This window comes from Canis lupus, chromosome 12 (assembly GCF_003254725.2).
Source record: "Canis lupus dingo isolate Sandy chromosome 12, ASM325472v2, whole genome shotgun sequence".
NCBI lineage: Eukaryota > Metazoa > Chordata > Mammalia > Carnivora > Canidae > Canis > Canis lupus.
Genome location: NC_064254.1, coordinates 40,036,787 through 40,061,387, shown reverse-complemented (window position 1 = coordinate 40,061,387; position 24,601 = coordinate 40,036,787). Strand labels below are relative to the sequence as shown.

General features: G+C 36.5%; 1 protein-coding gene and 1 long non-coding RNA gene across 7 annotated transcripts in view; one reads left to right on the top strand and one right to left on the bottom strand.

Moving 5' to 3' along the window:
• The window catches only part of LOC112658383 (uncharacterized), an 11,362-nt gene extending 6,395 nt beyond the window's left edge, over window positions 1–4,967 (top strand). For both annotated transcript variants that reach the window (XR_003135661.3, XR_004804221.2), the window contains exons 6-8: window positions 3,116–3,188; window positions 3,800–3,901; window positions 4,709–4,967. This is a non-coding gene — a long non-coding RNA (uncharacterized LOC112658383). The remainder of the gene's footprint in view (window positions 1–3,115; window positions 3,189–3,799; window positions 3,902–4,708) is intronic.
• The window catches only part of IRAK1BP1 (interleukin 1 receptor associated kinase 1 binding protein 1), a 26,194-nt gene extending 1,593 nt beyond the window's left edge, over window positions 1–24,601 (bottom strand). Inside the window, exons 1-6 of one of the 5 annotated variants that reach the window (XM_025444515.3) lie at window positions 24,142–24,539; window positions 23,720–23,758; window positions 16,151–16,216; window positions 7,053–7,183; window positions 6,660–6,945; window positions 2,403–5,450 (exon numbers count right to left, since the gene is read on the bottom strand). In XM_025444515.3, coding sequence (XP_025300300.3) covers window positions 6,675–6,945; window positions 7,053–7,183; window positions 16,151–16,216; window positions 23,720–23,758; window positions 24,142–24,456 — 822 coding nt within the window. In that variant the 5' untranslated portion in view covers window positions 24,457–24,539 and the 3' untranslated portion in view covers window positions 2,403–5,450; window positions 6,660–6,674. Of the gene's footprint in view, window positions 1–2,402; window positions 5,451–6,463; window positions 6,946–7,052; window positions 7,184–16,150; window positions 16,217–23,719; window positions 23,759–24,141 lie in introns of those variants that run through there. The other 4 variants (XM_025444514.3, XM_025444513.3, XM_025444516.3 and 1 more) reach the window with 4 other exon arrangements.

Below are 24,601 nucleotides of genomic sequence, written 5' to 3'. Positions count from 1 at the left end.
TTTTTCAGATAATGGAAATCCGTGAATTTTAAAGCATTAAGACCACTTGAGAATGAAAAGTGATCTAAAAATAATTATTGGCAAAGGGATATCACTGACTACAGGCATCTAGTAAATGGAATAGTTTAATGAGTACTACAAATATAAGAGGATTATCCAAAGTCCATTTCAAACCTTGAAAGTAAAAATAATTTATTTTGACATTTTTGTGATTTGATTTTTCTATAAATGAGAAAAACTGTAAGAAATAATTAGGTAACTTGATATTTATTCCAACTTTTGTCCCAGATTATTTTAGGCTTGCCTGGAAAGGGTATGAAAAAGAACTCTGCTGTAGAAAGAGTATGAAAAAAGAACTCTGCTGTAGACAACACAATATACCTTATTTTCTGACACTATTATTAAGACTTGATAGTTTAAAACACTTGATCCACTGTTTTCTAAATCAGTCATGAAAACCTCTTCATCCATAATTCATCTGAGTTCTTAGTGGCAAAAACTAAAAGACATCTGACCTTTTATTTGTGCTATAGCTGACTCAGTTAAGGGCACTCATGTGCTAGCTTTTGGGCTGTTTATCCTTTCTATGACTAGATAGGGAACATTCATGAGAAATAGCAGTTTGTAATGTGAGACAGGGTAGGAAGCAGAGAAGAGTATTCAGAATTTATTATTTTTTAAAGAAAATACTTAAAATTTTGATTTCTTTTTATTAATTTCAAGCATTTTAATTTTAGCTTTTACCCCTTTTCATAAATAATGTTTTAAGTGTAGCATTACAGCTGCACTGCATTCCATATTCCTGATCCTAGATTTTAAAAATCCTTTAGATTTATATGTTTCTTTCTAGTCTTCATACTCACTTAGGTATAAGTGCATCGCATTTATCTACAAGTGTTCAAAAGGCTTGGATAATAGTTCTGATAAGTAGCAGAAAGTATAACCTCCATTTTTATCTCTGGAAACGATACTACTGTCACACCATGCTGTCTTCCAAGAAGTTTATTATTCATTCAACTCTCATGTTCCCTTTCTAACACTCTAGTTCACACATAGAAAAGCACTAGTTGGTTGGTCTGTGTGGATACTGCTGGGGCCTCTACTTTCCTGCCTTCAGGGATACCGTGGTAGCATAAGTGGCTAGAATCTGTACATTCTCAAGAGCTGCAGATGTTCTCAGTTATTCAGTGGTGTGGTTGCTGTAGTGTTATGTTTCCAGAGTTATTCCCAAATAATATGAAAAATCATTAGTTAATATTACTGGTTAATGAAGTGTCTAAACATTTACATAAAACACTTCTAATGTGTTGAATTTAATATTAGTGAGAAAATTCTGTAGTATTCAAATGAAGTACTACACAACTGAATATTTATTTTTTTAAAAAATATTTTATTTATTTATTTATTCATGAGAGACAGAGAGAGAGAGAGAGAGAGAGGCAGAGACACAGGCAGAGAAAGAAGCAGGCTCCATGCAGGGAGCCCAATGTGAGACTTGATCCTGGATCTCCAGGATCACGCCCCAGGCCGAAGGCAGGTGTTAAACCACAGAGCCACCCAGGGATCCCCACAACTGAATATTTTAGATGAATGTAATGTTTAAGAGTAGTAACATTTTAGAATATGGTGAAATCTCACTTCTACAAAATGAAACCAGTAGTCATTCCTCAGATATATGCTGACCTCTGTGGTTTGCAAATAGTTTTTTTTAAAGATTTCATTTATTTATGAGAGACACAGAGAGAGAGAGAGAGAGGCAGAGACACAGGTAGAGGGAGAAGCAGGCTCCATGCAGGAGCCTGACATGGGACTCAATCCTAGGTCTCCAGGATCAGGCCGTGGGCTGAAGGCGGCGCTAAACCGCTGAGCCACCCGGGCTGCCCGTGCAAATACATTTTTTAAAGGTTTCTGCTGCATATTCATATTGGTTTCTTCACAAAGACACATCAGTTTATAATCACTGCATTTTTATCATTTTTGAAATAGGTACAATGACGATGAAAAAGAAATTCATGCTTATCTTACAGGTTCTGAACTAAGTGAAATATTTGATATATTGAAAATAATTTTGTATTTTATTTGGTTGAGATTCAACATTGAGTTAATTATACCTTACCCCCACTCCAATATAGAATATAATATCTTAGACTTTCCATGATTCATTTAGCATAAACTAAGAAAATTTTTCTTTTGATGTTATTTACTTAGTTGGGCTAGAGTTGATATATTTGAATCGTTGTACTAATTCTTTTTAAATGGAATTACAATAAATATGACTGATTCAGTAAAAGGTAAAAAGCATAAAAACTTTTTGTATGAGTTACAAATGCATTACTGCTATCAGATATAAATATGATTTTCTAAAATAGCTTTGAAAGTAAAATAATGCTAATGGAAACAAATTCAATTTAAGCATCTGTTTATTAAAAGTTCTAAGTTAACTAAATTTATTAGATGCAGTTTTACAGTGGTTGCAATTAGAATTTCAAAAGCCAACTTTCCCTGAGCAGTATGTTATGTCCTATCGGTGAGGTTTGTGTGGCACAAGCGATAATGACTCGGTTGTGCCAAGGGATGAAAGGCAGAGATACACACTGATATGTAAGCTTAAAGTGAGTATAGGTTCTGAAATAATTTAAGAGACTAGTTTAGACAATAAAATATTTGTTGTTGTATAGTCACAGACTTTTCTGAGAAAGCTAAGCTTTGGAGGAATTAAAGTATATACCCATTTAGCCCATTTAGTTTAAAATATGCATTTAAAATATGCAAACATTTTGAACATACATTCTGGAATCAGTGCTTTGCATCTTCCTTCCCTACTTCTATGTGTACCAGCATTCAAGTACTCTGCTATAAATGCTATCCCTCTGATAGGGAATAAAACAAAATATCTGCCAGCCAACTTTTCCTCTTCTTAGCCTTTTATTAGCCGGAGATACTGGGAAAAGAAATATTTAAGATATAGCCCTGCTGTTAAGGAGCTCATAGTCTTGTGTAAAGACAGGCGAAACATAATTAGTATGTAATTAATGGGATCAGTGTAAACCTGATGTGTGTGTACTATTGGAGCTATTACTCTGTTTTTGAACTCTTCACCCAAAATTGTCTGCAGAAAGGAAGCAGAGGATGAGTGACAGAAACTTTGTATTTTAAAATACAGGCACACATCCCACCCCCATCAGATGGTAAGTAACATTGATATTTGAAGGATATTTTTAAAATTTTTTTAATTTAGGGATTTAACTGGTTTTAGGATAATTTAGATTAGCAGTTTCTCCAGCCACCTAGGCTTTTCATCCTTTAGTATGGAAACTAAGGCTGGGTGGAAACTGTTTAGAGGTAGGATTGGTGATCATCCACAAGGAATGTGGCTAACTGGGCATAACTGTTGGTTGGGATGCTGAAACCAGAGCTCCAGAAGAGTCGCTGAGACAGAAATATCCTGATAAACAGGTTATAAAAAGTGTTATTCTTCTAATAAAATAGCATAAATCATTCCTCTTGAAAAAAACCTATTACATTATCCTGAGAGCAGTGTTTGGCTTGGATTAGCCACTGAATTCTAGTGTTTTAAACAAAACTGAACATATTAATTTAGGCCACATTAGATTATGAGAAGCTATTTAGTTATAAATACAATATGCATAAAAATAGTAAATGTTATTTTAAACTAATTTATATAGTGGGCTTTTTTGGGAATGAGTAGTAAAGCATTTGCCTCCCATACAATTTTGTAATGTAGATAATATATTAACTCCCATATTTGACCTTGTAATTCATGTTTTTATATTTTTAGGCCAGTGAGAAGAATTCCTTGCTATCAAGTTCTTATCAACAAGTCAGACAGAATTAGGGCATCCTCGACCTACATTCCTGAGGACATAATAATGATTATGGGGTATGAAGTAAAGCATCTTAAGTTACAAACTATTTTTCTAGGTCTTATTTATTTACATTGCACTAAAATTAACTGTCAAGAACAAGGATACTTAAAAATAAGGTATATTGCTACTATAAAAAATGTAATCTTTACCATGTAACTGAATAGAATCCTAAATTTTATCAGTAATATTAAGAAAATTTACTTAATAGTATTTCCTTTTACAAAGATGTTTGGAGTATAGTGGGTCTATTCAGATACCCAAATGGGAAAATTTTTTTTCTTTCAGAAAACAGCAAATATAATTTGCTGCTATCTGGAAGGATTTTTTAAAAAGGGGGTTCAGAATAAAGAAATTTTGTCAGGGTTAAGTTCGGGATAGGCTTTTCCCAGCAGGCTTTGTGGCACAGGTCCCCTAAGTCATTGTGAGATGCCAGTATATGCCATGTGTCAGAAATTAAACTGCTACCAACTGACAACTAAATCTGATACCCTTAGTCATGAGCACATGGTATGTCATACCTAAACCAGTCCAATCTTTAATGATTTTTTTCTCTTAGCCACTCTACAGAATTGCAGGACTGCCCATTTTACAAGTTTTTCTTTTTTTTAAAGCACTATCTTTAAAAATTCCTGTAAATTCTAAAAAGTGTTTGGTAACTTAGAATTTGTTTTTAGGTATTTCATTGTAAGCTGAAAACTTTGTTTACCAAATATGATGAAACCATATAATGAAGCTATAGCTAAAAAAAACCTACCCACATAATTAAATTTTTATTGAGCATAAACAATTTTTTATAAAGATTTTATTCATTTATTCATTAGAGACACACAGAGAGAGAGGCAGAGACATGGGCAGAGAGAAAAGCAGCCTCCGTGCAGGGAACCTAATGTGGGACTCCATCCCGGGACTCCAGGATCACAGCCTGGGCAGAAGGCAGGTGCTCAACCGCTGAGCCACCCAGGCGTCCCACAATTTTTTGTTGTTGCTGTTCAGTCCCAATATGTTTTTCTATCCAACTGGATAAATAAAAGCTAAAATATAATTTATTTAGCCCTTTTTGAAATAAAAACATATCCTAAACTGGTTTTGTGATAATGCTATTTTTCATATATTTAAAAATCTATCTTAATATGGAAGACTTGGGAGAGCCAACTTTTAGTTGAATTGACAGTAATCAAAGAATACAGTTGCTATAATGGCTATTGTTTATTAAGTGACAGCTATGGTGTGCGAGGCATTATTCTTATGGTCTTGTATTTATCAACTTTAATCCTTATAGTAACATTGCAAGGTAGGTATTTAGCCTCATTTTATTGGTGAGGAAAGAAGCTTAAAGACAAAGTGCCTTGCTTGCGAAGTTTACACATCTGGTAAATTTGCCCAGCAGATTATTTGAGAGCCTGCTCTGTGTTGGCCCTGATACTATGCTGGGTCTGGGAATGCAGCTGTGAACCACATAGGATCTTCATTTTAAAGGAGCTTACATTGTAGTAGTAGTAAAGTCAGATTTGAACACAGGGTGTTGGATTCTAAAACTTTTCTTCGTAGCTTTCACATTCCCTCCTGCCAAGGACACAACAGAAGAGATGAATAAAACTATTTCAGTGCCACTTAAGAAAGTGGTGGGATATAAACTACATCCTGGAGTGTGCTATAGGAAAAAAATATTGGTATATGAGTATGGAGATAGGTCAGAGGAAAAACCCTAGGACCTACAGCTTTATGGTGGGGAATGGGAAACCTATGCTAAGTAACAACAGTCATGGCTTATGAACACACCTGTAGATAATGTGCAATGCAATAGCAATGCATTGTACTTGCTGCTACATCTCAAATAGACTTAAGGATCATTATCTCAGTGTAAAATCATGCACTGTCCCACACAGTAGCCATTAACCACTTTCAAGAACTTAAAATATGGTAAATACAATCAAGGAACAGAATTTTAAATTTTTAAAACTTTTAATTTGAAAATTGCTACTTGAAATTGCTGCTTGATGCAGTTACTAGCTCTTTTAAGCATGTCTGGAACAACCTGTGTGTGTGAATCTAGTTTTTCACTACATTTTAGGAAATACAGATCAAGCATTTCTGATGAAAACTTAGCATCTGAATTAAGATTTGTTATAACATGAAGTGTACATATTTTGAAAACTTAGTATAAAAAATATAAATATCCATTATTTTTTAAAATACTGATTATATGCTGAAATTATAGTATTTTAGACATATTAGATTAAAATATTAAACTTAGTTCTAACTGCTTTTTAAAAATTTTTTACATTTTACTTTTTTTATACATGTCTACTAGGTAGTTTTAAGTTACATATGTGGCTTGTCTTTATTTGTATTGGAGAATGCTTATATAATCATAGGATTCTGGTGAAGAGGATCTGGTCCATATATTTTATTTCTGGCATCAAAATATTTTCCTAGTATACCTCACTACCCTTTTATCAAAAGATAGGTGTTCCTCATCCTTTCTATTAGTGTTAAGAATCATGCTAATAACTGCCAATATTTATTCCTGTAGTAGAAATATAAAAATTTCTTACATCACTTATATTATCAGTATATAATTGTGCACGTATAACACATTTATTTTCAGAGCATTTTCCATAGTAAGTTTTTAAAAATAGAAAGTAAACTTAGCTATTTGTGGGACTGTATTCCAGGATTGACAGATTTTGGGGAGAAATACTATATACTACACAATATATATTTTCAGGACAAAAACAAACATAAAAAGTATAAAAATAAAATTATACAAACATTTCGGTTGGAATTTCAGAGGTTTTTTCTTTTCTTCTCTTTCCCTTTTACTTCAAAAGTTATAAATACTTTTGAAGCAGCATGTATTGTCGCACTTTTGATTTTTTGTTGGACAGTTAATGAACTTGAGAGTCTGGATGACTGGAGATCATCTATTTGGCCTTCCCATTCTTTCGTTTCTTCTTCTTTGATTAATAAAGGTTTTCCTAGAGTTTGGCCAACAAGGTTACAGACTTCTTGAGCTTTGCGCCATGCGTTCTCAACAGCAACAAGACAGGCTTGGCATCTTAGGGATTAAATGCAGAGATTATTAATATGACATTCAATAAACTCTAGCACTGAATAGTTTTGTTTAATTAGTTGATAATTTAGGTAAAGATATACTTAACTTACCGAAGATTCTCAACAGAACCTGGAGTATGATAGAACTGGGGTTGGCTAATAACAACAGAGCTATCTAGCTTTTCAACAAGAAAGTTACAAATATTTTGCATTTTTCCAAATTCAGTAAATGTAATGCAGACCTGTAAATGAAATGACACTTGAAATTATTTTCATGCCTGATCTATTCTTTCAAGATTTTCTGTAAATATGAGTAAAAAAGGTAAAGCCAAATAACAATGAGGTCATTTTATTATAATATGTGACAGATAAAGCTATTTGATACTGAAAACTAAATTATTTTATTAAATTTTATTAAACTTTTAAAAAGTAGCCTCTATATTTAACTTTTGAACATATGAAATACAGTTATAGTAACTAATGATCCTGCCTGTTTATTCTAACATCTATATTGGTTCTGGGTTAGTTTTTTCTCCTTATTGTGAGCTTTGTTTCCATGATACTTTGCATGCCAGGTAATCTTTCACTTTATGGGAAGTATTGGATATTCTTCTATTTCTATAAATATTCTTTATTTGTTCTAGAATTCAGCTAACTGGGAAACTGATCTCTTTAGGTTTGCTTTTAAGATTTGTTAGGTGGGAATAGAGTAATGTTCCATCTGGTGCTAATTATTACTCCCTAATGAGGCAGGACACTTCTGTATACTCTACTTCAAGCCCTATGAATCAAGATTTCCTAGCCTGGCTGGGGCTGTACCCAAACCCTGTATGTTCAAACACTGTTCCCTCTAATCTTTTGGGGGAATTCTTTACTTAGCCTCAGGTCATTTCTGCACATACATGTGCTGATGGGTATTCTGCTGAGTACTTGGTGAAGGTTGGGGAGGAGGGGTCCCCTCTGTAGTTTCTGAAGACCTCTTTTTGTGCAGCCCTTTACTCTCCTACAAGCTCTAGCTGTCTTGTCTTGTTTGGGCTCTCAATTCTATTTCTTCAATACAAGGAGTTTGCCAGGCTCTGTGTGGGTTCCCTTCCCTGTGAAGCTGCCTGGACACTCTCTTAAGAAAGTGATCTAGGACATGGTAGGACTTTTTTTTTCTTTTTAAAAAGATTTTATTTATTTACTAGAGAGATAGTATATGAGCAGGGAGAGGAGAGAGAGGGAGAGGGAGAATCAGGCTCCCCACTGAGCAGGGAGCCTGATGTGGGACTTGGTCCCAGGACCCTGGGATCATGATCTGAGCTGAAGGCAAGTGCTTAACCGACTGAGCCACCCAGGCACTCTGACACAGTAGGACTTTTACTTCTTTTTTTCTCAGGGATCACTGTGTTTCATTGCCTTATGTCCACCCTTTTGAAAACTATTTCATACACTTTGTCCATTTTTTGGTTTCAGGTGGGAAGGTAAATCTAGTCAATGTTATTCTATCTTAGCCAGAAGCAGAAGTCTTCTCTGTCTTTTGAAGAGAAGTCTGATAGTTTCCTTTCCTTTTTTTTTTTTAAATACTCTATGGTATTAGTTAAAATATCAGTCTATTAGTGAAAAATCAATCTCTCAGCCTTACCCAGGGTGCTAGTTTTTAACTTCTAGATAGTTTCCAAAATTGCATTTCCTTCCTGGTTGAAAATCAAAGCTCCAAAATGCCTATAGCTGCCTTTTTTTTTTTTTTATAGCTGCCTTTAATAATAAATACAGGGGTGCCTGGGTGGCCCAGTGAGTTGAGCATCTGACTCTTTGGCTCAGGTCATAATATCAGGTTCGTTAGATTGAACCCCTTGTCAGGGTCTGTGCTCAGCAGGGAATCTGCTTGAAGATTCTCTTCCTCTGCCCCTTCCCCAACTTGTACTCTCTCTCTTTCTCTCAAATAAGTAAATAAATAAATAATCTTTTAAAAAGTATGAAAACAAATACAGGGATGCCTGGCTGGCTCAGTCAGTTAAGCATCCAACTCAGTTTCCACAAAGGTCACAATATCAGGGTCATGAGATTGAGCCCCAAATGCTTAAGATTCTCTCTCTCCCTCTGCCCCTCCCTGCTGTGCTCTCTCTCAAAAAAAAAAAAAAAATACAGATCATACTTTTCTGCATTTGCATAGTCTAAATATGGAAAAAAGTCTTGTCTTTTGTTGCTATATTTAATCTATAACAGTCACAAAGGCACTGTACATACATTTCATTACATATAATGAAATATGGCAAGATTTACAGTGCTTTTATAGAAGTTGGAGGGTAACTAAATTTCAGAGTTCAAAGGCTTTCTCTGCATGCAGATTAGAGTGATTGAGCATAACAGGTTCCAAGTGGCAACAAAAGTAATTCTTTGCTATATAAGAACATAGCCCTTGAATTATATTTTATTGAGTTTAAAGATTTATTTTAGAGAGAGACAGTGAACAAGTGCAGGGAGGGGGAGAGGGAGAGGGAGAGAGAAACTTTAGCAGACTCCTTGCTGAGCTCAGAGCCTGACATGAAGCTCGATCTCAAGATCATGACCTGAATGGAAACCAAGAGGAGGCTTATTCTATTGCCCCATCCAGCGTCCCTGAAATAAATTTTATTTAAAGAAATTGTTCCAATTTCTACCCTGATTGCTTAAAACAAAAATATTTTTTATAAGTATACCTGCTTTCCTATGAAACATGCCCTCTTGGTATTCTTTGCTATTAAAAAAAAAAAAAGTAGGGGCACCTGGGTGGCTCAGTGGGTGAACCATCTGCCTTCAGCTCAGCTTTCTTGGTCATACTCTCAAGATCCTAGGATCCAACCCCACGTTTGGGCTTCTCGCTCAGCAGGGAATCTGCTTCTCCCTCTGCCTCTGCTTCTCTCTTTCTCTCAAATAAATCTTTAAAAAAAAAAGCATATGGAGGAAAGGACAATGAAAATTCCTAAGAAGTTTGCTGATACTAGTTATTTTTCGAGTCCTCTCCACCCCTAATTATCTGAGGCAAATCTAATCCCACAAAATCAGGTTTACCATGTAGTACTTGGTTTGCTCTACTTCTATAAAAAGCAGGAAGAACTCTCTGTTGCAATCAGCTCTGGAACTGGTCAAACAAGAGTCTGCCTTGCATCCCTCTTATCATTACCATGACTTAAAAAGTTAGCAGATGTAGCTTTTAGAATTAAATCTACATTCATTCACTCATTAATTCATTTTACAGATTTTATTTATTTATTCATGAGAGACACAGAGAGAGAGAGAGGCAGAGATACAGGCAGAGGGAGAAGCAGGCTTCATGCAGGGAGCCTGATGCAGGACTCGATCCCGGGACTCCAGGATCACGCCCTGGGCTGAAGGCAGGCATTAAACCACTGAGCCACCCAGGGATCCCACATCTACATTTATAAACAGACTATCAGCTCTTTGTCCCAAACCATGGGCAAACTATAGTTTAGGAATATGTGGGTTAAATGATTAACAAGAAATAAAAGAAATAAAGCCTGCCAATGCCCTGAACTTCGGCTTTTAAATTCAGCAATATGGTATATAATCAATACATAGCTCGAAAGAAATCCAAATTAATGAGGCAGGAGTCACTTTACTAAAGAATAGAGATGTTGCATCACAATTTTTAAGAGCTATTCAGGATAAAAAAGTTTTAATCTATCTCATATATTCAAGATAAAATTAATTAATTTAATTAATTAATTCATTTATTTGATTTTATTTTTAAAAATATTTTATTTATTTATTCATGAGAGAGACAGAGAGAGACAGAGAGGCAGAGACACAGGCAGAGGGAGAAGCAGGCTCTATGCAGGGAGCCTGACAAGGGACTCGACCCCGGGTCTCCAGGATCATGCCCTGGGCTGAAGGCAGCACTAAACCACTGAGCCACCCGGGCTGCCCTGAAGATAAAATTTAAGATAAATTCATATATCATATTCATAATTCTCATTTGTTTTATCATGGCAAAATAATGTGATTACAAATGTATACACATAAACCTATTTTATATACTCTCTTGTACTAGGTATATTAAATTACAAAACAGGTTGATACATAAGTACTTCCCATCTCCTTGGTCAAGAAAACTCATTAGAAATTTCGGTACTAAAAAAGAAACTGAATTCCAAAATAGACTTTTTTTTTTTTTTTTTTTTTAAAGTAAACTCTAGGGGATCACTGGGTGGCTCCGCAGTTTGGTGCCTGCCTTCGGCCCAGGGCGTGATCCTGGAGTCCTGGGATCAAGTCCCAGGTCAGGCTCCCTGCATGGAGCCTGCTTCTCCCTCTGGCTGTGTCTCTGCCTCTGTTTCTCTCATGAATAAATACATAAAATCTTAAAAAAAAAAAAAAAAACTCTACTCCCAATATGGCGTTCAAACTCATGACCCCAAGATTAAGAGTTGCATGCTCTGCTGACTAAGCCAGCCAGGTACCCCCCAAGTAGGTGAGATTTTAAGTGCCTCTAATAAATTTGTCTCTTATTGGATAAATCAAATCTCAGTTTATTAAAAATATCTGCAAATGAGACTTCTGAATTATTGCTAATCTCAATTACCATAAAGAAACAGCCAAAGGCCTTTTTAAAAATACTTGGTAGTTCTAATTTCCATAAAAGGCAGGTGGCTATAATACTGAACAAACTACATGTAGTAAGCTAGACTCTTTTCGATTCTAGGCGAGATTCTAGAACAGATTATTTTAAAAATTAGTTTATAAGAAATTAGGAAAGAAAAAAGTTTTTATGAGAAGGAAAGAAGATAAGGCCTTTTGATTCATTTTGTTCCATTGCCACAGGCCTCAAGCACTTTGCATATTTTCTTTTCTTTTTGGTACTGCCACAATCTATTCTTTTCTTTCCTCTTTAAATCTCTCCCTGCTTTCTTGGTCCTGTCTCTGAAGAAAAGAATACAAGTCTTTTTCACATTAACGGTCCTCCAAGAAGGCATCAGGAATAACAAAATAAGAACACAGGAATCTAATACTAAAATCTTGTAAAGTTCTCTAAAGTCTTGAGTTTCTTGATGAGATGTAGACAACTCATCTGACTTTTAATTTTGCTTTTATTCCTAAGAGTGAGGTTCACCAACTTATGCTTTTCTTCTAATCTCTATCTTCTGAACCACTGCCAAATTATTTCTATCCAAAGGCCAACCTATTGAGCATGTAGATTTGAGATTATTAAGAACAAGTCATGATGTACTAAACTTGACTTCCTAGCTGGCAAGTTATTAGAGAAATACTGTAGCTCTAAAGGCTTTATATTTTACTTATTTAGACAAATATTGGGATATACTGACATACAGTCTTCATGGCAACATTGTTGGTTAGGGTCATAGTTGATTAATGCTACTTAATATTTTTATTAATTACACAGATGGGTACACAGATGATCAGATCCGCAGGTGACAGAAAGCTGGCAGGATAGAATATAAACACTGCTTGATAAAATCAAGACCCAAAAAGATCCTATAGGCTCAAAACACAGGTCAAACCTAGTGGATAAAATTTTACAGAGATAAATATAAACTTATACTTCATTTTGAAGTAGCAATAACAAAATATAAAATAGAAATATGATTTAAAGCAGTATGTGAGAAAGGCAGTTCAGCAAATTGTAATTATTAATTATAACTGAGCTCAAAAGAAGGAAACAATGTGATGCAAGTGCTAGAAGTTCATTTTTCAACATTTCAAGATAAGGAGATAGTCATCTTTTTCTCATACGGGCTGGTTAAATCACAGGACACTATAGCTTAGGTGCTTTAGATGGAAATTGGTCGACTCGATAAAGAGTTTGTCTTATTATAAGAAATGATGACTAAAGAAATTGGGGATTCTTACCCCTGGAGAAGAAAAAAGTAGCATCAACATGATACTGAACTTCCAAGTATCTACCTGAAGGAACAAGTATTAGCCTTTTGTTCTTGAAGAGGTACATAATGGATGAATAATAGTGAGTCTATCCTGGCTTAATGTTACAAAATTTTGTATTGATTAGATGTCTGAAGATGGAATAAACTTTTTATACTCGTGCACTTATATAATTTCTAACTTTTGATTATCTTTAAAATAAAGAGAAGCAGCAGGGTAGGTAGAAGTTTATAGATAAAGAATCTTTAAAGTGCCTTTCAGGATGAAAATTTTAGTTATTATGTAAAATAATGTTCTACTATCTGATCTTACTTTGTATATTTAACTGTCCATGAGAATATTGGTATATGTTAGACATCATTTTGTACCTTGTGACCCCACCACCCTGGTCTCCACTGACTGCTGATGCTAACCTAAGAGCAATCATGTATTAGATTGCAGGATGTAAGAATTCTGGCTATCAGAGAGCCCTATAAAATATAAACATTTTCTGAAGAAAATGAGTACAAGACATTAAGAAGTAAATACAGCAGAAGAGGAGCGGTGTTTAGCCAAGTCCTCATTTAGTCATCTTCTTATAGCAAAACAAGCAGCTCTAATGCATTTTTTTTTTAAGATTTATTTATTTATTCATGAGAGACATGGAGAGAGAGGCAGAGGGAGAAGCAGACTCCCCGCAGGAGCCCGATGCAGGACTTGATCCTGGAGCTCCAGGATCACGCCCTGAGCCAAAGACGACACTCAAATGCTGAGCTACCCAGGTGTCCCTCTAAAGCGTTTTTTGTAACTGTACAGTGGGTCCCTAAAACAGCTGTCTAAAAAACATGCCCATTTTCCATGAGGCCTATGTATTTGCTGGGACCATTCCTTTTCCTCCTTCCTTCCTGTATCTTCACAATAAAGCCCATTAACTTAAGATACTTAAAAGATAACCTGAACCAATGTACATTCACTACAGCCTAAAGCCCTGACAGGTAGTAACTACTGGAGGAGTTCCAGAATACTCCTGGCTTTTGATCTCCATAAAACGGATTCTTACCACTCTGTTCTTCATCCTGTTGTGTTGATTTTTTTTTTTTTTGACACCCAGTCTCTCTTGTGAATATTACCCAGAGATCCCCCAAACTGAAAAATCTATTTTAAGAAAACAATTGAAATGAAACAATGATATCATAGTGTATATCATAAAAGTCATATTAAAACTTTTCTTATCTGAGAAGATTCATAACTCCCTTTTTAAAATAACTCCTTTTTAAAACTGAAGTACAGTTGGCACACAATGTTACATTAGTTTCAGGTATAAAACAGTGATTCAACAAGTCTATACCCTTTTTAAGATTTTAAGTAATCTCTACACCCAATATGGGGCTCAAACTTACAACCCCAAGATGGAGAGTCACTAACCAAGCCAGCCAGGTGTCCAATAAGTCTATACCCTCTATGCTCACAAGAAGTGTGGCCACCATCTGTCACCGTACAACACTATTATAATACCACTGACCATATTCCCTATGCTGTACCCTTCATCTCCATAGTTTACTCATTCCATAACTGAAAGCAGGTTATCTCTCACTCCCTTTCACCCATTTTGCCCATTTCCCCAGCTCCCCTTTATCCTGTTTTGAAAGATACTTTTCAGTCCCTATTATAAAATAAATTTTGCCATGTGGATCCATAAAATTATCCTAAGTAATTTAAAAATCCCTTGAGATAGTTCAATTTTAAGTTGAAAATCACAAAACCATTAAAATTAGTATTGGAGCAACAATGTTTGTAGAAATTACTATCTCAAAGAGGTAAGAAACCAATTTCTATTCTAATTCTTGTAACAGTCTTTGAGAAGTCTGAGCCCAGGTTATCTGAGATTAAAATTATATCCTTAAAATTAGAAAAATAACGTATTATATGCCTGAAGGTAGGACTAGATGATTTCTCAAGATATTTCCCACCTCTAAAGATAATCTGCCTAGATAAATAAGAGTCCACTCTAACTCCATTCTTGTTTGCTTCCTGTGACAAGCAGGCAGTATGGACCTCGCACATAATCCCAAGATGTTTGGAAGCTGAAACAAATAGCAGTCCTATAATCTAACTACAATTATAACATAATTGTATAACAAATAATAACATGATTTCATAAAATCCAGATCATAAAATCTTTAAAGATAAGTAAAAAGTATAGGCAATTGTAGGAACTAAATGTTATCATTGAGTATACAAAAATATTTTGTTCTTTTTAACTTGGGCAAAGGTTGAATAGTTTTTATTTATATTTTTTAAATTATTTATTCTGAAGAATTTATTTTTAAAGATTTATTTGAGAGAGAGAAAGCATGAGCAGGGGAAGGGGTAAAGAGGAGGAGGGGGCAGAAGGGGTAGGACAAGCAGACTCCCTGCTGAGTGGGGAGCCCAATTCAGCTGGATCCCAGGACCCTGAGATTATGACCTGGGCCCAAGCCAGATGTTTAACCAACTGAGCTATCAAGGCGCCCTTAAAGATTTTATTTGTAAGTAATCTCTAAACCCAATAGGGGGCTTGAACTCATAACCCCAAGATCAAAAGTTGAAAGCTCTACTCATAAGCCAGCCAGATGCCCCAAGTGGTTATTTTTAAAGATTTATTTATTTTAGAGAGAGAGAATCTCAAGCAGACTCCTCAGTGATCACAGAGCCCAATGCAGGGCTCATCTCATGACCCTAAGATCATGACCCAAGCCCAAATCAAGAGTTGGATGCTGAATCACCCTGGTGCCCACAAGTGGTTTTTATTTTGAAATAAAATTTAACTTACCACAAACACAGTAAAATTGCATTATAAAAAAAGAATGTTGAAAAGTGTGTCAATCCTTATGTAAGGACTTTATTAATTTGCTTTTTATCTGAGAAGAAGAAATTTCTCTCCAGTAGTGTTTCCTGCTCATGAAGTGGTAACTTTACTAAAATTTTATTCAGGTGGCAATTAACTGCCACTTCCTCCTTGCTATTTTTATTCCATTTCAAAACAATTTCTCTCAAATAAATCTCATTAAAATTTATTTTAAAAGCTCACGCAGGGGTGCCTAGCTGGCTCAGTGGTAAGAGCATGCGACTCTTGATCTTGGGGCTATGAATTCAAGCTCCATGTTGAGTGTAGAGATTACCTAAAAAAAAAAAAAAAAAAAAACTTTAAAAAACCCACAGATATTAACACCAAAAATGATTTTGAGAAAAATAATCTTTTATCAATACCATGGGAAGCATTTTTCCTGTACATTTCAGTTCAAGAGTAAAATAAATGCAAATTGTCCCCATAAAGTCATGCTGTTTCCAATTATGTTATGATAAGTACATACCTCTGCCTCCATGTGATAAGCATTTTCCACTCTTCTAAAATCCTTTGTCACAGTTACATTTTCTGCCTGAAGCAGAAAGTACAAGAGTATAATTACTAAAGGTTTGGCTACTAAATGCAGGGACTCTAAAACATAAAGCAGAAACCTGAACTTATTAAAATCAGAATAACAGAGTATGCAGAAAGAACTGATTTGCTTGATGTTTAAAACTTTCCTAAAAGTTACATGAAGTAAATTCAAAGTCTACAAATACTTGCTGAAAATTTCATCATTGTCACTCTGTTTGTAGTAATTTTTACGTTAGCTTGTACAAAAAGTATGAACTTAGACTGGTATACATATGAGGAATTATTTGTACATAAAGCCTTTTGGATGTTATAGGAGTCTGCTGATCATGCTAAATAAGCCTAAATTTGTTTCATCATAGATATATTCCTGGTAATGTCTGACTGGTGGGCTCCCACACAAAATATGAGCTTTTTCTGGTTATCTGTAGGGTAATGGTTCCTAAGCAGAAGGCAATTTTGCTCCCCAGGGAAATTAGCTAATGTCTAGAGACATACTTGATTGTTAAAATGGGCTAGAGAAGTACACTTTTATAATGTCCTAAGTAGACACTGAATAAATGCTTCTGTTTACTAGAAACTGAGGAGGTTCCTAAGACATGGGACTAATTCTAGGAAAACTGGAACAGTCCCAGGTAACTGAGGACAAGTTGGTCATGTGATGGGTAGGGGTCAGGAATATAGCTAAATATTCTAAAATGCATAGGACGGCAAACAAAGAATTATCTAATCTAGGATGTTAAAAATAGTGCAAAGTTTGGGAAATCCTGCCATTTTGGGTACGAACTAAAAAAATACTAAAATATACTAGCCTAGTCCATTAAGTTTTCCCAACTAGGCTCCAGGGAAGCTATTTTATATCCAAATATAAAGGGCAGATTTTAAAAGACAAAAAGGTCAGTATAAAAATAACTACTTAAGTCTATGAAGGCAGCAAGGTAACATTCTCAATAGGTATAAAAAAACCTTGTCATGGCTGGAATACACTTAAAAAGGACAAACATGAAGAAAACCACAGAACTTCACACACACACACACACACAAAAAATGCTTGAAAAAACGGACCAGGATGCAATATTGTAAAATCAATAATTCTCTTGAAATTAATATATGAATACTGCAAAATATGAAAAGAAGTTTTATTTGGACTCCAGAATTTTACACTCTCTGGATTTTCTGATTGTATCCCTGTGGTGTAATTTAACATGTCCCTTGCAGACAGGAAATCTTCTAGTAGAAAAGTAATGAGGGCAGAACTTGCCTTTCAAATGTTTTACAAAGCTATAATAATTTAAATAATGTGGTACTAATGTAGCAGCATAACCAGGATCAAAGAACTAGTATTCCAAAACTAATCCAAGAATGTCTGAAGATTGCAAATATAATACCAGTAACATTTCAAAACAGGCACAGCAAGCAATATGGAATCCTCATGACATACAATCTGCCCCTAATCTCTCTGAGCAGCAACTATGTGGTTAAAGGTAAATCCTGATTAGGTCTAAACCATTCAGGATTATCACACCTAATTTGCTACAAGATTAGGTTAAAAAATGGGCAGAAATCTAAATGTACACTAATTAGTATATGCCATTTCTCTGGCCAGACAATTTAGATCGTCCATTTAACATGTCCTGTGAACTACAGGAGTATTTGTTTTTATATGGTTGCAGGAAATAAGAACTATTGACTTTCTTGTTATGGTACAGTACGTGGTATAAGGCTTGGGAATATTGTAGCCATTTTAGTATCATGCAGGAAGCACAGGAAAGCCAGGAGAACTGCATCAAAACAGAGCCTTGACCATTGCATACCTGATGTGCATATTATTCATTTAAGATTATGAAAGCAATACTTTTAATTTTTATTATTATAATTCTTAAAATACTTTTTTTTTAATAATACTTTTTTAAAAAAAGATTTTACTTATTTATTCATGAGAGAGAGAAAGAGAGAGAGAGAGATTGGCACAGACATAGGCAGAGGGAGAAGCAGGCTCCATGCAGGGAGCCTGATGTGGGACTCGATCCTGGGTCTTCAGGACCACATCCTGGGTTGAAGGTGGCGCTAAGCCACTGAGCCACCCAGGCTGCCCATACTTTTTGTTTTTAAGGGCAATTCAAGTTAACTTCTTGCACATGCAGTAAAAGATAAGATTTCAGTACATGATTTCAGTACAGCAACTTACCCATTTAGGAGAAAACAAAACCCTTTTCCTTACACCAAAGTGAATTCCCACACACCAAATATTTAAGTAGTATCAAGGGTCCCTAAAGGTTCCAGGAAATATTAGTTAATAGTTATATAACCTTAAGCTTCGGAAGGATCCAATAAGTGTTACACCAAAGGCAAGAAACATATAGAAAAGATTAATGAATTTGTCTAAATAAAACTTAAACATTTTGTATGTTCAATACTGTAAAAGGTATATGGCAAAGATGAAATTGGGAGAATTTTTTGCAATACGTGGAAGACAGAGTTGTTGATAAAGTTCCCTTAATCTTGAAAAAAGAAGATCAAAGCCAGAAGTATCACAATCCCAGATATCAAGATACACTACGAAGCAGCAGTAATCAAAACAGTAAATATTGGCACAAAAATAGATGCATACCAGTGGAACGGAATAGAGCTCAGAAATAATCCCACACTTATATGGCCTATGACAATTAATTAATCTATGACAAAGGATGCAAGAATATACAATGGGAAAAAGGCAGTCTCTTCAACAAATGGTACTGGGAAAATTGGACAGCTGCATGCAAAAGAATGAAACTGGACCACTTTCTCACACTATACATAAAAATAAACTCAAAATGGATTAAAGGCCTAAATGCAAGATCTGAAACCATAGAATTTCTAGGAGAAAACACAAGCAATAATTTCCTTGATATTAGCCATAGAAACTTTTTTCTAAATATGTCTCCTCTGGCAAGGGAAACAAAAGCAAAATTAAACTACTGGGACTACACCAAAATAAAAAGCTTCTGCACGGGGAAGAAAATCATCAACAAAACAAAAAGGCAACTTACTGAAAGGGAGAAATAATTTTAAATAATATATCTGAAATATCCAAAGGAGATAAAGAATTTATACAACTCATCACCACAAAAACAAATAATCCAATTAAAAAATGGGCAGAGGACCTGAATATAGATTTTTCCAAAGAAGGCATACAGATGGCCAACAAACACATGAAAAGATGCTCAATGCCACTCACCTCAAGGAAATGCAAATTAAAACTACAATGAGATACCACCTTATTATGTCAGAGTGGCTAAAATCAAAAACAAGAATAACAAATGTCGGTGAAGATGCGGGGAAAAAGGAAACCTGTACGTGACTGGTGGGAATACAGACTGGTGCAACCACTGTGTAAACCATATGGAGGTTCCTCAAAAAGTTAAAAATAGAATTACCATATGATAAGTAATTCTACTGCTGGTATTTACCCAAAGAAGACACAAACACTAATTCAAAAAGATACCTGCATCCCTATGCCCATTGCAGCATTATTTACAATAACCAAAATATAGAAGCAACCTAAGTGTCCATCCATAGGTGAATGGATAAAGAAGATGTCTGACAGACATTCAAACACACACACATTGGACCATAACTCAGCCATCAATATGTTGGATCTAGAAGATATAATGCTAAGTAAAATAAATCAGCCAGCAAAAAAACAAATACCATATGATTATATTCATATGTGGAATTTAAGAAACAAAGCAATTGACCAAACAAGGAAAAAAAAAGAGACAAAAAAAGATTTAACTACTGAGAACAAACTGGTGGTTGTCAGAGGGAAGTGGGGAGTGGGATATAGATAAATCGATAAAGGGGATTAAGAGTACAACTATCTTTTTAAAAAATATTTATTTATTCATGAGAGACACAGAGAGAGAGAGAGAGGCAGAGACACAGGCAGAGGGAGAAGTAGGCTCCCCGCAAGGAGCGGGATGTGGGACTCGATCCCTGATCCTGGGATCACAACCTGAGCTGAAGGCAGACGCTCAACTGCTGAGCCACCCAGGCATCCCAAGAGTATAATAATCTCGATGAGCACTGAGAAATGTACAAGATTGTTGAATCATTATACTGTACAGTAGAAACTAATTTTTAAAAAGATCCCTTAAATTAATAAAGAAAAAACAACAGAAAAAATGGACAAAGTATTATGAATTGGCAATTTACATGAAATAAAGTTTAACTTCAAATGTGAAAAAAACATAAAACATTGGAAGTGACAGTAACATTTTTTTACTGAATTGGCAAAATTAAAAAAAATTATGCCCATTATGCCTAGTGTAAACTTTTCATCCTAGACTGTAATTTTTCATAAGCCTGAAAGTTTGTATAAACCAGGAATTAATGTCCAAAAAACATAATTAGGGATGCCTGGGTGGCTCAGTGGTTGAACATCTGCCTTTGGCTCAGGGTGTGATCCTGGAGTCCCGGGATTGAGTCCCACATCGGGCTCCCTGCATGGAGCCTGCTTCTCCTCCCTCTGTCTATGTCTTTGCCTCTCTCTTTATCTCTCACAAATAAATAAATAAATAAATAAATATCTTAAAAAAAAAAAAAACCCAAAATCAAAAAGCATAATTAAGAACATGTATAAATACCTAGCAACAAGGATATTAATTTTGTCACCATTTTCAATAATGAAAAGCTGAAGCCAACTTGTATGATATATTCAATCTATTCCTACTACTCCCTATCTTAATTTGAGCACATCCAGAAACAGACTCTGAGCCAAGGATGTGAGTATAAACAGTTAATTTTTTTTTAAGGATTTTTATTTATTCTTTTTTGAAAGAGAGAGAGACACAGAGAGAGAGAGAGAGAGAGAGAGGCAGAGACACAGGCAGAGGGAGAAGCAGGCTCCATGCAGGGAGCCCGACATGGGACTCGATCCCGGGTCTCCAGGATCAAGCCCTGGGCCGAAGGCTGCCCTAAAGATTTTTATTTATTTATTCATGAGAGACACAGAGAGAGGCAGAGACATAGGCAGACGGAGAAGCAGGCTCCATGCAGGGAGCCCGATGTGGGACTCCATCCTGGAACTCTGGGATCACACCCTGAGCCACAGGCAGACACTCAACCACTGAGCCACCCAGGCGTCCCTAAGCAGTTAATTTTTAAGATGATCCCAAGAAACACTGTAGGGGAGTGGGAAGTGAAATGGAAGGAAAGTAAGCCATTAAAGTATGTATTGCCAAGCAGTCACCACTGTGGGCAACTGGAACTTTTATCTGCAGAGAAACTCTGGCAATAAGGCAGAACACGTACCTCAGAATTAAGCTGCCCAAGAGGGAAGGTGTCTTTCCCCTCTCAGTTGTTAGTTCAAGGCTGCTAGAGCTTGAGGAGGGGTTAATTCTCTGGCACTACTGACTGGCCCACTTGTAGGTGGAGCCAGGAAAAACTGGCAAGGAATTAACAAGTGTTGGCAGATGGAAGTTGGGCCTGTATGCACACAAATGTGAAGTGCCAAGGGATACAAGTGTGGGGTATCAATAGCATCTGCTACATCCCCTACTTAAAACTTAATCACCCACTGCCAAGACAATAAAGCAGCAACACACTACAGTGGTTAAGAGCAAGGGTTTTGAGGTCAAAATTCTTGACTAGAGTCTAAACTTTGCCACTTCCTAGCTGTGTGACCTTGGGCGGGCTCCCTGCCAATAATCACTCGGATCCTGTGAGTTCTCAACCATAAACAGCAATTGAAATGCATTTTCATGTGGTCGGAATGAGTATCAAATGAGATAACATTTGTAAAAGGTCTAGCATTAAGCAGGGTTTTTTTTTTTTTTTATATAGCCAATAATATCCAAACTCCTCATTATAGCAAACAAAGCCTTTCTCCATGCTCTGTCTACAGCTTTCTGAACACATTTTCTTCATAACACTTACTATATATTAGTTTATTCCTATCATGAGACTCCTTCAGCACAGTACCTATGTTTTACTCATTCTCTATTTTTGGTGCACAGCAACTATTACACATTTATCAAAAAAAAAAATATACAATTATGAGTAGGCAAATACTGGAGCTTACAGCCTATGAAGAGAACATGCAAACCACAAAGCAAATGTTATATATATAAAGTATAGCCCATGAATGCAAAGCAAGTGATACAAAAAGGTCTGTGCTCTGGAGAGGTTTAGAATATGAAGAAGACACCAGTAAAGCAAGAATTAAAATACAGACTAAGTTTTATTACAAGTGGGAAATGGAGTGTGGTATGACAGACACTAGTGTTATGTTAGAAAAGGAATGCCAAGGAGGTGAGGTTGGTTGGTTCTTAAAGGAAAAAATGGGCATCAGCTAACATAACAGGAGAGGCGAGATAACAGGAAATAACAGAGAAGTAGGCTCCATCTATTAAGCAGAGTAACCTGAATACGAGGAAACCTTTAAGTAGGGCAGTGATGTTTATAAAACCCAAACTCCAAAGTCTAAAATGAATAAAGACTTTGCGAAAACCCATTATAATTCATCCTGAAAAGTAATATGATTTTTTGCATTATCTACTGAACAAATCATCTACATGACTGCTTTCTTCCATTAGCAAAGATAATTGGTAGATTACTGACCTTCTATCTCTTGCCTTGAACACTGAACCCTAATGTAATTAAGTTAATGCAGTAATTTATTGTTTTACATATTAGAAGTTACAGCCATGTGAACTTGGTATACATTTTACATAAATAACTTAAGAATTAGTTATATTATGCAAACAGGACTGCAGCACGGACAACAGTTATTTTGAGGAAATTTTTTCTACATATTAAACCATTTAATTCACATTGGTTATAAGTATTTGAATTCTTTTAAACTGTGAAGTAATTAAGACATCTTTTCCAATTGACTTTTTAAATAACTATACTAGTAAATGCAGTACAAATATATTTTTTCCTTAAAATAAAGACTTGCTTTTTAGGTGTGGGTCATGTTTAACAATAGGCAGGAAGCATTGTTATGAACTCGGTGTTACCCTGGATAAATCACAATTCTGGCCTTTTGAGTCCTACTGTGTAAAATGAGGAAATTGGGATAGTTGACCCATTCTGTGGCTTCTAATTTTCTTGTATTCCAATTATCTGGAGGCAACTGTGGCTGGAAAAAAAGCGGATTTTAGTTTCAAGAAGACAACAAATACCACCCTACCTGAAATTTAGAGCATTATCTAACCTCTTTAAATCTAAACGGGGATATTAAAACCTGACTCACAAAGCTGTTGTTCAGATTAAATAAAGCTGGTTCGCTTCTTTCCTTTTTAGAAGTGGAGCTAAGATGTAGTTAGTGTTTGTTTCACCGACATCTCTCGTTAAAACGTAGCAGTATTTCATTTGTGTGGCATCTACAACATGTTGGCTTAAGTGTTTTGAAAGTTCAAAACGAAAAATATTGCAGACATTTTTAAATGGAATTCATTTTTCCTCCCCACGTTACTGTTGGCGGAAAAATGCTGAAAAGCCACTTAATGCGAAGCCTCACCCGGTGGGGAGGGAGCAGGCCACGCTTTCCGCTTGCCAACTGCATGGTGCAGAATCAAAACAAAGAATGATTAGTGTGTAGTACACGGACTTAGGCAACCATTTTACATCTAATGGTCAGGCCTGACAGTTCATCCTATCGAGGTTAAAAACAAAATTATTGGCGACAAATACCACCAAATAAAAACTTACTCGATTTGCATTCTTTCACTTTATAAGCCACTGAGGCTTACCTCAGTAAGGTAAGCTTACCTCAGGTATCGGCAATACGTCGCCGGCCGCAAGTTTCCGTCGGCCAGGTCGCGGCCTCAGTAGTACCGGGAGACCAACGTGCCCCTGACCCTCCAGCCCCTCCACGCCGCCTCCCGCAGGGACCCGCGGGGCCGGAAGTTCCGCCCGAGGCCTCCCTCACGAAGCTCTCACCTGCAGGCCCTGCTGTCGGAGGCTCTGCGTGATGTAGTCCAGGCGGCGGCAAACGCTCTTCTTGGCCTCAGCCTCAGCCTCCTTGGTGCTGCTCACCAGCACCGCCACCTGCGCGCGGTCAGGGCTCGCAGACACCTCCGCAGTGCCGCTCACGTGCACCTCGCGGGTCGCGCTTTGGGCCTGTGCTGTGGGGCCGGGGCGGCGGAGGCCGGGCAGCGCCTCACCGCCCGAGACCGCATTGTTCTCCCGGCCCCGGTCAGCCCAGGGAACCAGTTCCACGAATACCCGCGACTGAGGCGTCCGTTGCAACGACATAGTGATGGTAGCTATGTTTCCATGGCAACCCAGAGCCTACGGCGGCCCTTCCGAGCCAAAGCACGCCACGGCTTTCTGGTGCGCGGCGCAAAGGGTCCCGGGAGGGGCTGGGAGGCCCCAGTGTTTGTGGAGCGTGCGAGCTGGG